The 15378-nt window shown below is 36.5% G+C and overlaps 1 protein-coding gene across 4 annotated transcripts in view; it reads left to right on the top strand.

Moving 5' to 3' along the window:
- Positions 1-15378, top strand: part of SPAST (spastin) — a 91655-nt gene that overhangs the window by 26715 nt on the left and 49562 nt on the right. For 2 of the 4 annotated variants that reach the window (XM_036931572.2, XM_036931570.2), the window contains exons 2-3: positions 7265-7348; positions 10803-10886. In XM_036931572.2, the coding sequence (XP_036787467.2) occupies positions 7265-7348; positions 10803-10886 (168 nt within the window). Of the gene's footprint in view, positions 1-7261; positions 7349-10802; positions 10887-15378 lie in introns of all 4 variants that reach the window. The other 2 variants (XM_036931571.2, XM_036931569.2) reach the window with 1 other exon arrangement.

Genomic DNA, 15378 nt, shown 5'->3' with positions numbered 1-15378 from the left:
GAGTTCTGTGATTCTGCTGCTGTTTTGTTCCTTCAGTTTTTCCTTTTTTCTTATATTCCACAGATAAGTGAAATCATTTGGTATTTCTCTTTCTCCGCTTGGCTTGTTTCACTGAGCATAATACCCTTCAGCTCCATCCATGTTGCTGCAAATGGTTGGATTTGCCCTTTTCTTATGGCTGAGTAGTATTCCATTGTGTATATATACCACATCTTCTTTATCCATTCATCTATCGATGGACATTTAGGTTGCTTCCAATTCTTGGCTATTGTAAATAGTGCTGCGATAAACATAGGGGTGCACTGATCTTTCTCATACTTGATTGCTGCATTCTTAGGGTAAATTCCTAGGAGTGCAATTCCTGGGTCAAATGGTAAGTCTGTTTTGAGCATTTTGATGTACCTCCATACTGCTTTCCACAATGGTTGAACTAATTTACATTCCCACCAGCAGTGTAGGAGGGTTCCCCTTTCTCCACAGCCTCGCCAACATTTGTTGTTGTTTGTCTTTTGGATGGCAGCCATCCTTACTGGTGTGAGGTGATACCTCATTGTAGTTTTAATTTGCATTTCTCTGATAATTAGCGATGTGGAGCATCTTTTCATGTGTCTGTTGGCCATCTGTATTTCTTTTTTGGAGAACTGTCTGTTCAGTTCCTCTGCCCATTTTTTAATTGGGTTATTTGTTTTTTGTTTGTTGAGGCGTGTGAGCTCCTTATATATTCTGGACGTCAAGCCTTTATCGGATGTGTCATTTTCAAATATATTCTCCCATACTGTAGGGATCCTTCTTGTTCTATTGATGGTGTCTTTTGCTGTACAGAAGCTTTTCAGCTTAATATAGTCCCACTTACTCATTTTTGCTGTTGTTTTCCTTGCCCGGGGAGATATGTTCAAGAAGAGGTCACTCATGTTTATGTCTAAGAGGTTTTTACCTATGTTTTCTTCCAAGAGTTTAATGGTTTCATGACTTTCATTCAGGTCTTTGATTCATTTTGAGTTTACTTTTGTATATGGGGTTAGACAATGGTCCAGTTTCATTCTCTTACATGTAGCTGTCCAGTTTTGCCAGCACCACCTGTTGAAGAGACTGTCATTTTGCCATTGTATGTCCATGGCTCCTTTATCAAATATTAATTGACCATATATGTCTGGGTTAATGTCTGGATTCTCTAGTCTATTCCATTGGTCTGTGGCTCTGCTCTTGTGCCAGTACCAAATTGTCTTGATTACTATGGCTTTATAGTAGAGCTTGAAGTTGGGGAGTGAGATCCCCCCTACTTTATTCTTCTTTCTCAGGATTGCTTTGGCTATTCGGGGTCTTTGGTGTTTCCATATGAATTTTTGAATTATTTGTTCCAGTTCATTGAAGAATGTTGCTGGTAGTTTCATAGGGATTGCATCAAATCTGTATATTGCTTTGGGCAGGATGGCCATTTTGACGATATTAATTCTTCCTAGCCACGATCATGGGATGAGTTTCCATCCGTTAGTGTCTCCTTTAATTTCTCTTAAGAGTGACTTGTAGTTTTCAGAGTATAAGTCTTTCACTTCTTTGGTTAGGTTTATTCCTAGGTATTTTATTATTTTTGATGCAATTGTGAATGGAGTTGTTTTCCTGATTTCTCTTTCCATTGGTTCATTGTTAGTATATAGGAAAGCCACAGATTTCTGTGTGTTGATTTTGTATCCTGCAACTTTGCTGTATTCCGATATCAGTTCTAGTAGTTTTGGAGTGGAGTCTTTAGGGTTTTTTATGTACAGTATCATGTCATCTGCAAATAGTGACAGTTTAACTTCTTCTTTACCAATCTGGATTCCTTGTATTTCTTTGTTTTGTCTGATTGCCGTGGCTAGGACCTCCAGTACTATGTTAAATAACAGTGGAGAGTGTGGGCATCCCTGTCAAGTTCCCGATCTCAGAGGAAATGCTTTCAGCTTCTCGCTGTTCAATATAATGTTGGCTGTGGGTTTATCATAGATGGCCTTCATTATGTTGAGGTACTTGCCCTCTATTCCCATTTTGCTGAGAGTTTTTATCATGAATGGATGTTGAACTTTGTCAAATGCTTTTTCAGCATCTATGGAGATGATCATGTGGTTTTTGTCCTTCTTTTTGTTGATGTGGTGGATGATGTTGATGGACTTTCGAATGTTGTACCATCCTTGCATCCCTGGGATGAATCCCACTTGGTCATGGTGTATGATCCTTTTGATGTATTTTTGAATTCGGTTTGCTAATATTTTGTTGAGTATTTTTGCATCTACGTTCATCAGGGATATTGGTCTGTAGTTTTCTTTTTTGGTGGGGTCTTTGCCTGGTTTTGGTATTAGGGTGATGTTAGCTTCATAGAATGAGTTTGGGAGTATCCCCTCCTCCTCTATTTTTTGGAAAACTTTAAGGAGAATGGGTATTATGTCTTCCCTGTATGTCTGATAAAATTCCGAGGTAAATCCATCTGGCCCGGGGGTTTTGTTCTTTGGTAGTTTTTTTATTACCGCTTCAATTTCGTTGCTGGTAATTGGTCTGTTTAGATTTTCTGTTTCTTCCTGGGTCAGTCTTGGAAGGTTGTATTTTTCTAGGAAGTTGTCCATTTCTCCTAGGTTTCCCAGCTTGTTAGCATATAGGTTTTCATAGTATTCTCTAATAATTCTTTGTATTTCTGTGGGGTCCGTTGTGATTTTTCCTTTCTCATTTCTGATACTGTTGATTTGTGTTGACTCTCTTTTCTTCTTAATAAGTCTGGCTAGAGGCTTATCTATTTTGTTTATTTTCTCGAAGAACCAGCTCTTGGTTTCATTGATTTTTGCTATTGTTTTATTCTTCTCAATTTTATTTATTTCTTCTCTGATCTTTATTATGTCCCTCCGTCTGCTGACCTTAGGCCTCATCTGTTCTTCTTTTTCCAATTTCGATAATTGTGACATTAGACCATTCATTTGGGATTGCTTTTCCTTTTTTAAATATGCTTGGATTGCTATATACTTTCCTCTTAAGACTGCTTTTGCTGTGTCCCACAGAAGTTGTGGCTTAGTGTTGTTGTTGTCATTTGTTTCCATATATTGCTGGATCTCCATTTTGATTTGGTCATTGATCCATTGATTATTTAGGAGCGTGTTGTTAAGCCTCCATGTGTTTGTGAGCCTCTTTCTTTGTACAGTTTATTTGTAGTTTTATGCCTTTGTGGTCTGAAAAGTTGGTTGGTAGGATTTCAATCTTTTGGAATTTTCTGAGGCTCTTTTTGTGGCCTAGTATGTGGTCTATTCTGGAGAATGTTCCATGTGCACTTGAGAAGAATGTATATCCCGCTGCTTTTGGATGTAGAGTTCTATAGATGTCTATTAGGTCCATCTGCTCTACTGTGTTGTTCAGTGCTTCTGTGTCCTTACTTATTTTCTGCCCAGTGGATCTATCCTTTGGGGTGAGTGGTGTGTTAAAGTCTCCTAGAATGAATGCATTGCAGTCTATATCCCCCTTTAATTGTGTTAGTATTTGTTTCCATATGCTGGTGCTCCTGTGTTGGGTGCATATATATTTAGAATGGTTATATCCTCTTGTTTGACTGAGCCCTTTATCATTATGTAGTGTCCTTCTTTATCTCTTGTTACTTTCTTTGTTTTGAAGTCTATTTTGTCTGATATTAGTACTGCAACCCCTGCTTTCTTCTCACTGTTGTTTGCTTGAAATATGTTTTTCCATCCCTTGACTTTTAGTCTGTACATGTCTTTGGGTTTGAGCTGAGTTTCTTGTAAGCAGCATATAGATGGGTCTTGCGTTTTTATCCATTCTGTTTCTATGTGTCTTTTGCTTGGTGCATTCAACCCATTAACATTTAGGGTGACTATTGAAAGATATGTACTTATTGCCATTGCAGGCTTTAAGTTTGTGGTTACCAAAGGTTCAAGGTTAGCCTCTTTAGTATCTTACTGCCTAACTTAGCTCGCTTATTGAGCTGTTATATACACTGTCTGGAGATTCTTTTCTTCTCTCCCTTCTTGTTCCTCCTCCTCGATTCTTCATATGTTGGGTGTTTTGTGCTGTGCTCTTTCTAGGAGTGCTCCCATCTAGAGCAGTCCCTGTAAGATGTTCTGTAGAGGTGGCTTGTGGAAAGCAAATTCCCTCAGCTTTTGTTTGTCTGGGAATTGTTTAATCCCACCATCATATTTGAATGATAGTCGTGCTGGATACAGTATCCTTGGTTCAAGGCCCTTCTGTTTCATTGTATTAAATATATCATGCCATTCTCTTCTGGCCTGTAGGGTTTCTGTTGAGAAATCTGACGTTAGCCTGATGGGTTTCCCTTTATAGGTGATCTTTTTCTCTCTATCCTCTTTTAACACTGTTTCCTTGTCCTTGGTCTTTGCCATTTTAATTTTTATGTGTCTTGGTGTTGTCCTTCTTGGATCCTTTCTGTTGGGGGTTCTGTGTATTTCCGTGGTCTGTTGGATTATTTCCTCTCCCAGTTTGGGGAAGTTTTCAGCAATTATTTCTTCTAAGATACTTTCCATCTCTTTTCCTCTCTCTTCTTCTTCTGGGACCCCTATAATACGGATATTGTTCCTTTTGGATTGGTCACACAGTTCTCTTAATGTTGTTTCATCCCTGGAGATCCTTTTGTCTCTCTCTCTGTCAGCTTCTGTGCGTTCCTGTTCTCTGATTTCAGTTCCATCAATGGCCTCTTGCATTCTATCCATTCTGCTTATAAACCCTTCCAGAGTTTGTTTCATTTCTGCGATCTCCTTTCTGGCATCTGTGATCTCCCTCCGGACTTCATCCCATTTCTCTTGCGTATTTCTCTGCATCTCTGTCAGCATGTTTATGATTCTTATTTTGAATTCTTTTTCAGGAAGACTGGTTAGGTCTGTCTCCTTCTCTGGTGTTGTCTCTGTGATCTTTGTCTGCCTGTAGCTTTGCCTTTTCATGGTGATAGGAATAGTCTGCAGAACTGGGACGAGTGACGGCTGGAAGGACTTCCTTTCTTGTTGGTTTGTGGCCCTCCTCTCCTGGGAGAACAGCGACCTCTAGTGGCTTGTGCTGCGCAGCTGCGCGCAGACAGGGTTTCTGCTTCCTGCCCGGCTGCTATGGAGTTAATCTCCGCTGTTGCTGTGGGCGTGGCCTGGCTCGGGCAGCTACTCCAAAGTGGTGGAGTCGCGTAGGAGCAGGAGCGGCTGTGAGGCTGTTTTTCTCCGTAAGGGGCCTCCCTGCTCCCTGCAGCCCAGGGGTTAGGGTGCCCAGAGATCCCCGGATTCCCTACCTCTGGATTAAGTGTCCCGCCCTGCCCCTTTAAGACTTCCAAAAAGCACCCGCCAAAACAAAACAACGACCACCAAGAAAAAAAAAAAAGAAAAAAGAAAAAAAAATTTTTTTTAGTTAAAAAAAAAAAAATTTTTTTTTTTAATTAAAAAAAAAAGGTGGGCGCTCGTTTTTCTTTATTCTAGGGTGCCAGCCTCAGGCCTCTGCTCACCGGTCTTGCTGCCCTGTTTCTGCAGTATTGGGGTCCCTATCCCTTTAAGACTTCCAGAAAGCGCTCGCCAAAACAAAACAGCAAAACAAACAAAAAAAAAATGGTCGCGCGCTTTTCTTATGTCCTCTGGCACCCGGCCTCCAGTGCACACTCACTGTTCTTGCTGCCCTGTTTTCCTAGTATCGAGGGCCTTGTACTCTGGCCCGGATGGCTGGGGCTGGGTGTTCGGCAGCCCTGTGCTCCGTCTCCCTCCCGCTCTGCCTATTCTTCTCCCTCCGGGTGTTGGGGGGTATGGGCGCTCCGCTACCGCCGGGCCGGGGCTTATATCTTACCCCCTTCGCGAGGCGCTGGGTTCTCTCAGGTGCGGATGTGGTCTGGATACTGTCCTGTGTCCTCTGGTCTTTATTCTAGGAAGGGTTGTCTTTGTTATATTTTCATAGATATATGTTGTTTTGGGAGGAGATTTCCGCTGCTCTACTCATGCCGCCATCTTCTGCCCCTCTCCTTTACAACATTTTTAAGCAAATGTGGCATTATCAATATTCCCATCACTCAAAGTGAATACACTGTCTTCCTCTTTTCTGTTATTTCCCCATGTCAAATTAAATAAACAAAAATACATAAATTCTTTTTTAAAAAAAAAGGAGTATAAATGTCCAAACAGTTGATTTACAACATATTTTTAATAATTTCTTCATGTATCATTATCAAGTGCTTACTAAGCACTTCCTGTGGACTAGACACTGTGTAAAATACTAATGGGACTGTAATAATTAAGAAATTATCTTGTCTAAAAGACTGACTCTAGTTATCAGTATATATCAGGGATGAGGGAAAGGGTAGGTAGTATACACTCATAAAGGGAACAGCATTTCTTAGTTGTTGTGGTATTGGTAACAAGACTTCATCTATTCTCTGTTATCAAGAGAGTAATAATATTTTATTGATTTTGAAATTTCAAATATTAAAGAATGACATGGGTATTTTTTTAAATAAAATTAGGACATGAATTTGAAAAAAATGAAATACACACTACTGTAGTTGATTTCCACCTTTGCTTTACTGCATTTCTGTAATAGCTTCTACAGGCTTTGTAGATTCTAAGGACTAAGAAATTAATTTTCAAAAACAATGAGATTTGCATGTAATTATTGTCACCTTACAGAAATACTCAACACACATTTTGATTATGCTGAATTTTTTAATCCTTTTTAAGCTTAACTTGAGCCAGTAATTAATGTAAACCAGTCATTTGTTTCAACGAAAATAGAAACGTGTTGCTAAATGCCACACTTGTAATCTCATATACCAATTCCTATGATGCAATCATTTGTATTAAAAAAAACTCTAGAAAGGAGGTACCCAACAATGAACATATTACATATTACATCAGATTTGAATAGATTAAACAGTGCTTTTTTTTCTTTCTCACTATTATTGAAATCATGTTTGTATTTTCTAACAATGTATATTTTAAAAATTATTTTTAAAAATTTTCCTTAAGTAAAATTTCTCTTACTATAGCATATCAGTACCTACAAGCATCAATAAGATGAGGTGATAAATAAAGGACTCATAGCCTTAAATTTTTGAGGCATGTTGAAGTCTATATTCCTCTCTTGGAGATTCACATGTATATTAAAATGCTAGAGGTATAAGAAGTCATATAGTAGTATTTCTCTGACTTATTTGATCATAACCCTCATTTTCACGTATCACCTAATAGCGTGCTTTAGGAAATGTTTAGGGTATTCTTCATACTTGTAATATATACAAATAATTATTTCTACTTTAAAGCAGGACAAAAGGAGCAAGCTGTGGAATGGTATAAAAAAGGTATTGAAGAACTAGAAAGAGGAATAGCTGTCATAGTTACAGGACAAGGTAAGGTTATTATTATTTTTCTAAGTATTGTTGATATACAATTATATATTGGTTTCAAATATATAACACAGTGGTTCAACAGTTACCCATATTATTAAATCCTCACCCCTTCTAGTGCAGTTAATGTCAACATAGAAAGATGTTAGAGAATCATTGACGATATATTCCATGCTATACTACCATCCCCATGACCAACTTATGTTATGATTTTTGTGCCTCTTTATCCCCCTCACTTTTCCCACATACCCATCCCAGCTTCTCCCCACGGTAACCACTAGTGACTTCTTAGTGTCTGTGAGTCTACTGTTGTTTTGTTCATTCTGTTTTGCTTTGTTTTTATATTCCACAAACAAGTGAAATAATATGGTATTTGTCTTTCTCTGCCTGCCTTATTTCACTGAGCATAATACCCTCTAGGTCCATCCATGTTGTTGCAAATGGCAGGATTGCTTTTCTTTTTATGGCTGAATAATATTCCATTGTGTGTATATACTACATGTTTATCCATTCATCTATTGATGGAGACAGGTTGCTTCCATATCATGGGTATTGTAAATAATGTGGTGATAAACATAGGGGTGCATATATCTTTTTGAATCAGGGATTTTGTTTTCTTCAGGTAAATTCCTAGAAGTGAAATTACTGGGTCGAATGGTATTTCTATTTTTTTACTTTTTGAGGAACGCTACTGCTTTGTAAAGCAGTTGTACCAGTTTATATTCCCACTAACAGTGTAGGAGAGTTCCCATTTCTCCACATCCTTGTCAACACTTGTTATTTTTTGTCTTTTGTGTAGTGACCATTCTGACAGGTGTGAGGTGATATCTCGTTGTGATTTTGATTTTCATTTCCCTGATGATTAACAATGTGGAGCATCTTTTCATGTGCCTGTCAAGCATCCATATTTCTTTGGAGAGAAATATCTGTGCAGGTTCCTCCACATTTTTAAATCAGGTTCATTGTGTTTTTGGTGTTGAGGATTATGAGCTCTTTGTATATTTTGGATGTTAACCCCTTATCAAATAAATCATTTACAAATATATTCTCCCATACTGTAGGTTGCCTTTTTGTTCTGCTGATGGTGTCCTCTGCTGTATAGAAGCTTTTTAGTTTAATGTAGTCCCACTTGTTCATTTTTAATTTTTTTTCCCTTGCCCAAGGAGATGTGTACAGGAAAAAATTGCTCATGCTTATGTTTCGAGAGATTTTTGGTTTCATGACTTAGATTCACATCTTTGATCCATTTCAAATTTATTTTTGTGTGTGGAGTTAGACAGTAGTCCAGTTTCATTCTCTTACCTGTAGCTGTCCAGTTTTTCTATACACCAGTTATTAAAGAGGCTGTCTTTTCCCCATTGTATATTCATGACTCTTTTATCATATATTAATTGACCATATATGTATGGGTTTCTATCTGGGCTGTCTATTCTGTTCCATTGATCTATGGGTCTGTTCTAGTGCCAGTACCATCCTGTTGATTACTGTAGCTTTGTAGTAGAGCTTGAAGTCAGGGAGGGTAATTCCCCTAGCTTTGTTCTTCTTTCTCTGGATTGCTTTGGCTATTTGGGGTCTTTTGTGGCTCCATATGAATTTTAGAACTATTTGTTCTAGTTCATTGAAGAATGCTGTGGGTGTTTTGATAGAGATTGCATTGAATCTGTAAATTGCTTTAGGCAGGATGGCCGTTTGACAATATTAATTCTTCCTGTCCAAGGTAAGGTTGTATTTACATTCATTTAGTAGCCACCTCAAATTATATTCACATGATTGCCCTGATTTCAGATACATTTATCTCAAAAAAAGGTGTTCAACAGATTTTTAGATGTTATTGTTAATGTTCATAGACTTACAGTTAATACTTTATTACCTATGCTAAAAATTAAGTTATAACCAGATATGCTGAAATCTGATTACCTGTAGCAATTAGGCAAAAACTAGTACATTTTTGGTTCTTCTTGGACACACAGTTGGTGATACTTTTGCTCTATTTTTAGCCTATGTCTGAAACCTGGTCCTTTCCTCATTGTCGAGGCAGAGAAGGGGTCGTTAATTCACAGACTTCCCTTTGCACTTGTGGGTAATGCTTGACTACATGTAAGAAAGTGAGCAATAAATGTCTTAGTTTGATTTACACTTGACTTTTTAAAACCAAAGTAATTATTTCTCATCTTTATTTTCCTATTATCTCAAATTAAAAGTTAGAGTCTAAAATATCTTTAAATATATAGATAACGTTTATTATACACTTAATTTTGTGCAAAAGTATCATTGTATATCTCTTCATTATCTCTCTTAATTTTCATAACAATCCCATACTTTGAGGCTACAGTTTTTATCCTTATTTTCCAGTTGAGTAACCTTAAATACAAAGAAGTTAAGTATCTTGCCTGAGGTCTCAGTGCCACGTGAGTGGTAGAGTCAAGATATCCAGACAGTCTGACTTCAGAGCCTGAATTCTTAAATAGTATGCTGTAAATATTGTGTAGTTCCTGGGTGGCACTCTTGAATAAGTAAAGTACCCAGTTTATTATAGCTAAAATAAATTCAGAAACATAAATTATAATATGTAGGCTAAGAATCTTAGCTTTATGGATCAATTTACCCAGTGGAAGTTTGTTGTCTGGCTGATGTTAGTATTTACATTAGCTAATCTCCGATAATTACAGTGTGTTCAGTAATGTGTCCAATATTTACCATGTTTTTTTTTCTCCCCTTTTTATTTTGACTTCTTATCTAGCTACTAATCTCCTGCATAAAAGAAAGCAGAATAGAATAAGTAAATATGGGAAGTTGGGCCCTTGAGACTTGCATGAGTTGATAAGCATGACTTTATGAATTATGTAGAAAATGTTTGCTATTCATTGTCAGTTGCATAGAAGAGTTAAAAAAAAGTGAGTTGGTTATAAGAAAAATAGCATTTCACTGAATCAAAAATGCCTTTGTTTTTACCACTAAGATGAAAGACAATGTCAATTAAACTATGATACATTCTCATTCTCTTCTTATCACTTAGAATTTGTATTTTAACTTAATTGAATATGCTGTCTTAATCTTATTTAGACATAGTTGTAACAGCAGTATTAATATATTTGTATAGGCACAGGCAAAGACAAACTGTGTCATGACTGCACTTTAATAATAGCAGTAGTAAATTGGCACTGTTGTAAAACACATCCCAATTTCAAAGACTTTAAAATACAGGGGAAAAAATATGTCTGAACATCCATGAAATACACATGAAATCCATGAAATACCACACACAGTAGGTCTGAAACCTTCAGAACGAACTGTAACTGATTTTTTAAAGATAATATTTGAAAATAATATTAATGTTTTTTGTAAATACTATGACTCCCCATGATATTAGTTGGAGTGATATTTTATCTTGAAGCAGTATTAGTAGGGAAATGCAGATATTTTAATTCTTTTTTTTTGTCCCTGTGTTTTCTTTCAGGTGAACAGTGTGAAAGAGCTAGACGCCTTCAGGCTAAAATGATGACTAATTTGGTTATGGCCAAGGACCGTTTACAACTTCTAGGTATCAGTTAATGAATTGTATAATGGGAGTAAGATTTATTTGAAAATGTATGTTCAAAGAAACTTTAAATGTAGAATGAAACTCTAAATGTATGTAGAAGTAGATCACTGATCTTGAAAATGTGATCTAGGCTTTTTTTAACTTATAGAAATACCTTACATATACAGAATAGAAGAGTATAATGAAATTCTTATCCATCACTCAGCTTTAATAATTGTCAACGCATGGTCAGTCCTGATTTATCTGTACCAGGGGCTGGCAAACTAAAGCCCTTTGGCTAAATCCAGTTCAGTGCCTGTTTTTGCAAGTTAGCACACAGCTTCTCTTATTCCTTTATATATTATCTGGTTGCTTTCATACTATAGTGACAGAATTGACTAGTTAATACAGAGATCATATAGCCCTCAAGGCCTTTTAACATACAGTTTAAAAAATTATTTTACTATTTACTATTTGGGTATTTACATAAAATTTTGCCAACCCTACTTTATATCCCAGCCCACTTTCCCCTACTTCATATTATTTTGAAACAAATTCTTGACATCTTCTTATTTCATTTATAAGTATTTCATAGTGTATCTGTAAAAGAGAAAGATGCTTTAAAAATAAAATTGCCAAAATACCATTATCATACCAAAAATATTTAATATTAACCAAATGAGGCCCAAAAAGGTCAGTGTCCAAATACAATTGATATATAAGGTAAATAATGTCCATTTTCTCATATCTTACTATTTTTTATAATTTAATTGAAAAAGGATCTCAAGAAGATCCATGCACTATGTCTCTCTTAATATACAAGTCCCAACTTTTTTTGTTTCTCTTGCAATTTATTTGTTGATGAACTAGAATTTTGTCATGTGGTTGACTTACGCTGCATTCATTTCCATGGTATCTTTTAATATTTTCTTCTGTTCTCCCTGTAAATGGATAGTTGGCTATAGAGCCTTAACTGGAGTGGAAGTTGTTTTTTATTTTTTGATAAGACTACTTGTTAGGGGCTTATGTGTCTACCCATCAGCAGTTCCTACGTCTTGTGATATTAGCAGCAGTTGATGACTGATATCTAATGATATTATGATTTTGTCATTCTTTCTGTATTCATCAGCTGGAATAGGCCTATAAAGAGAAACAACTCATCTTTTTGATGGGATAGATTTTAAAGATATATTCTTAAGGTAAATCTATGACCCTAAAATAAAGAGAAACTAAAACCCACCATTTTTTGGTGGTTCTCTAATAGCTTGATGTGAGAGAAACAGTAGATAACTTGGTAAACAAGCAGATCTTATTTATGTGTTGCTCTTTGATTTGTGTTAAGTTATTTAGCATGCCTGGGCATATTTTTTTTCTAATTAAAGTATTATTGATACACAATTTTACGTTGGTTTCAAATAAACAACACAGTGGTTCAACAGTTACACATATCATTAAATCATCACCCTCTCTGGTGTGGATACTATCTCTCAAAGAAGTAAGATGTTACAGATGCATTGGTTGCATTCTCCATGCTGTACTACCATCCCTGCAACCAACTTATATTGTGATTGCAAATTATTGTGCCCCTTTAACCCCTTCACCCTCTCCCAGCCACCCACCCCAACCCCTCTCCCTTGGTAACCACTAGTCACTTCTTGGTGGTGGTGAGTCTACTGCTATTTTGTTCCTTCTGTTTTGCTTTGGTTTTATACTCCACAAATAAGTGAAATCATATGGTATTTGTCTTTCTCCACCTGGCTTATTTCACTGAGCATAATACCCTCTAGATACATGCATGTTGTTGCAAATAGGAGCTTATCTTTTCTTTTTATGGCTGAATAATACTCTATTGTGTATATGTACAACATTTTTTTAAAGTAAGGTATCATTGATATACAATCATTTTTTATATTTTATTTTTTTATTAAGTTATTGATATACAATCTATTTTTAAATTATTTATTTTTATTAAAGTATAATTGATATACACTCTTATGAAGGTTTCACGTGAAAAACATTGTGATTAGTACATTCAACCATATTATCAAGTCCCCCCATACCATTTGAAGTCACTATCCATCAGTGTAGTAAGATGCCACAGAGTCACTACTTGTCTTCTCTTTCCTACACTGTCTTCCCGGTGACCCCCCTACATCATGCATACTAATCATAATAGCCCTCAATCCCCTTCTCCCTCCCTCCCCACCTGCTGCTCCCCAACCCTCCCCTTTGGTAACTGCTAGTCCCTTCTTGGAGTCTTGGAGTCTGCTGCTGTTTTGTTCCTTCAGTTTTGCTTTGTTATTATGCTCCACAAATGAGGGAAATCATTTCCTACTTATTTTTCTCTGCCTGGCTTGTTTCATTGAACCTAATACCCTCTAGCTTCATCCATGTTGTAGCAAATGGTAGGATTTTTCTTTTTATCGCTGAATAATTCGATTTTGTATATGTAGCACATCTTCTTGTACCACATCTACTTTATCCTTTCATCTATTGATGATGTCCAAGCCTTTTTATCTCATATAATACTAGGCTAATAGATATTTATCTTACTATATTCGTGACCATTGAATTATTGAAAGAATGTTACCATAGTAAGTGCTCAAAATGCCAGTTTTTGTTCATGTTCTTCCCTGTCTGTAATCTCCCCACCTGCTTTTGTGAAAACATATATTTACACATGCATACATATGTATTTTACTCATTCATTCATTCATCATTCTTATATGGTCCATTGTATCTAATAAGTTTTTTGCCCTACATTGTTGAAAAAGAAACCCTTACTATTTCTAGGTCACTAATAAAGTAGTGTTCCTTGGCTTCTGTGGCTGACAGTTTGCTTCCAAGTGAACTGCATCAAATAAAATTAAATGTTATATCAAAGTTTATTGTAGTAAATATCTAATTGTTGTAATTGGTACTTGCTATGTGTTTTAGCTATAACACCTTTCAGTATATATACAAGGTATCATATATATATATATATAATGCAGAGTAAGTTTGATTATGGAATATTTTATGAAATGTTTCAAACTGAATAATTTTTTCATCTTTTATTTGAAGTGATATGGTAAAACATTGGAAGCATCTCATCGATTATAGACTTGCCTTTAAATGCAACTTTATAATTCCTTATTTGTGTTCTTAGAGGAGAGGACAAAAAGTACATGAAGCTAGGCATAAATAGTAAATGTTTGGATGTTACTGTTGTCTGTTGTCACTGCTTAAAAGTGCTGTGTGCACATTAGTGAAAGATGTTACTTTAAAGAAGAGGGGCAGTAATGGGGTGTGTGGCGGGGAGTTGGTGAAGGGGGGAGTCTAGTAAACATAATGTTCTTCATGTAATTGTAGATTAATGATAACAAAAAATAAATAAATTATAACTAAATAAATAAAAATAAAAAAGAGGGGCAGGATAGAAGGCATCAATATACTTCTGTCAAGGCAGTCTGGGAGTATATGTACACCAAAAACACTGAAAAAGAGTTGTGCACAAGTGCATAGTAGAGCATATTTGTGTATTATATGCTGATTAAGAAATAGAATTTTCAGAATTGGGATGCCTGAGAGGAATCTAACTGGGTTGGATGTAATACTGGGAGTGTCAGACTGGTTGGAGAAGTTGCAGTCTCTATGCTAAAGATAGGAAGAGTTCATACATATATTATGATCTTCATTTTAGTGATAGTATAATCTTCAATTTAGTGATAGTAAACCTTAGAGCAAAGCTTAACTGTAAAACCTGCCGTGGTTGACAAGATGATTTTAGTATCAGCATCTTGGTATACCTGGTTACCTGGTCGTTACCTTTATTATTATTTTTTAAATTTAGCTTTATTCAATGCCCATTTATTAAGTCCTTACTACATAACAGGTACAGTGCCAAGGGATATAAGCTGAATTATTAACTCCACAAATAGTTATTGGGTGAATACCATGTTCTAGGCACTTAGGATATAGATAAGGATCCCTTCATAGTTTTTTGGGGGGGCTGAAAGGGTTATACCCAAGTTTATTTCCACAATGGCAGGTCAATCACTAGAATCCTGTCCACTTAGAGCAAGTCTGCATGCAGCAAGCTGGTCTCTGCCTCTGGGCCTTTCTACCCCTGCACCCGTCTCAGTCTCTGTCCTCAGTGCTGCCACCACTTCAGCCTCTGCTCTCCTGTAGACTTGCAGCTGTGCAGCAGCTGTGCCACTGTGTCACCCAGAGCACTGGGTGGAGCTCTTTATATAGTCAGTAATGACATATTGCCCACACATGTGTAGTGAGCAAGCCAACCAGAGCCAGGTGAGAATCCTGGCCACAGGAACCTTCACTTTATCCACAGTTACCCCCTTCACAGTTTCTATTCCAGCAAGGGAAGACTGACAGTAGACAATAAACTTAAAAAACAAATAAGTTATATAGTATGTTAGAAGGTAATAAATATATGGAAAAATGGGAAAGTAAAGCAACAGTAAGGGGGATTAGGAATGGACAGGAGGTGGTTAGGGCTTTTAAGTGTTAAATA

This window comes from Manis pentadactyla, chromosome 2 (assembly GCF_030020395.1).
Source record: "Manis pentadactyla isolate mManPen7 chromosome 2, mManPen7.hap1, whole genome shotgun sequence".
NCBI classification, from domain to species: Eukaryota; Metazoa; Chordata; class Mammalia; order Pholidota; family Manidae; genus Manis; species Manis pentadactyla.
Note: the sequence above shows the minus strand (reverse complement) of the source record. Positions and strands in the feature narration are given on the sequence as shown.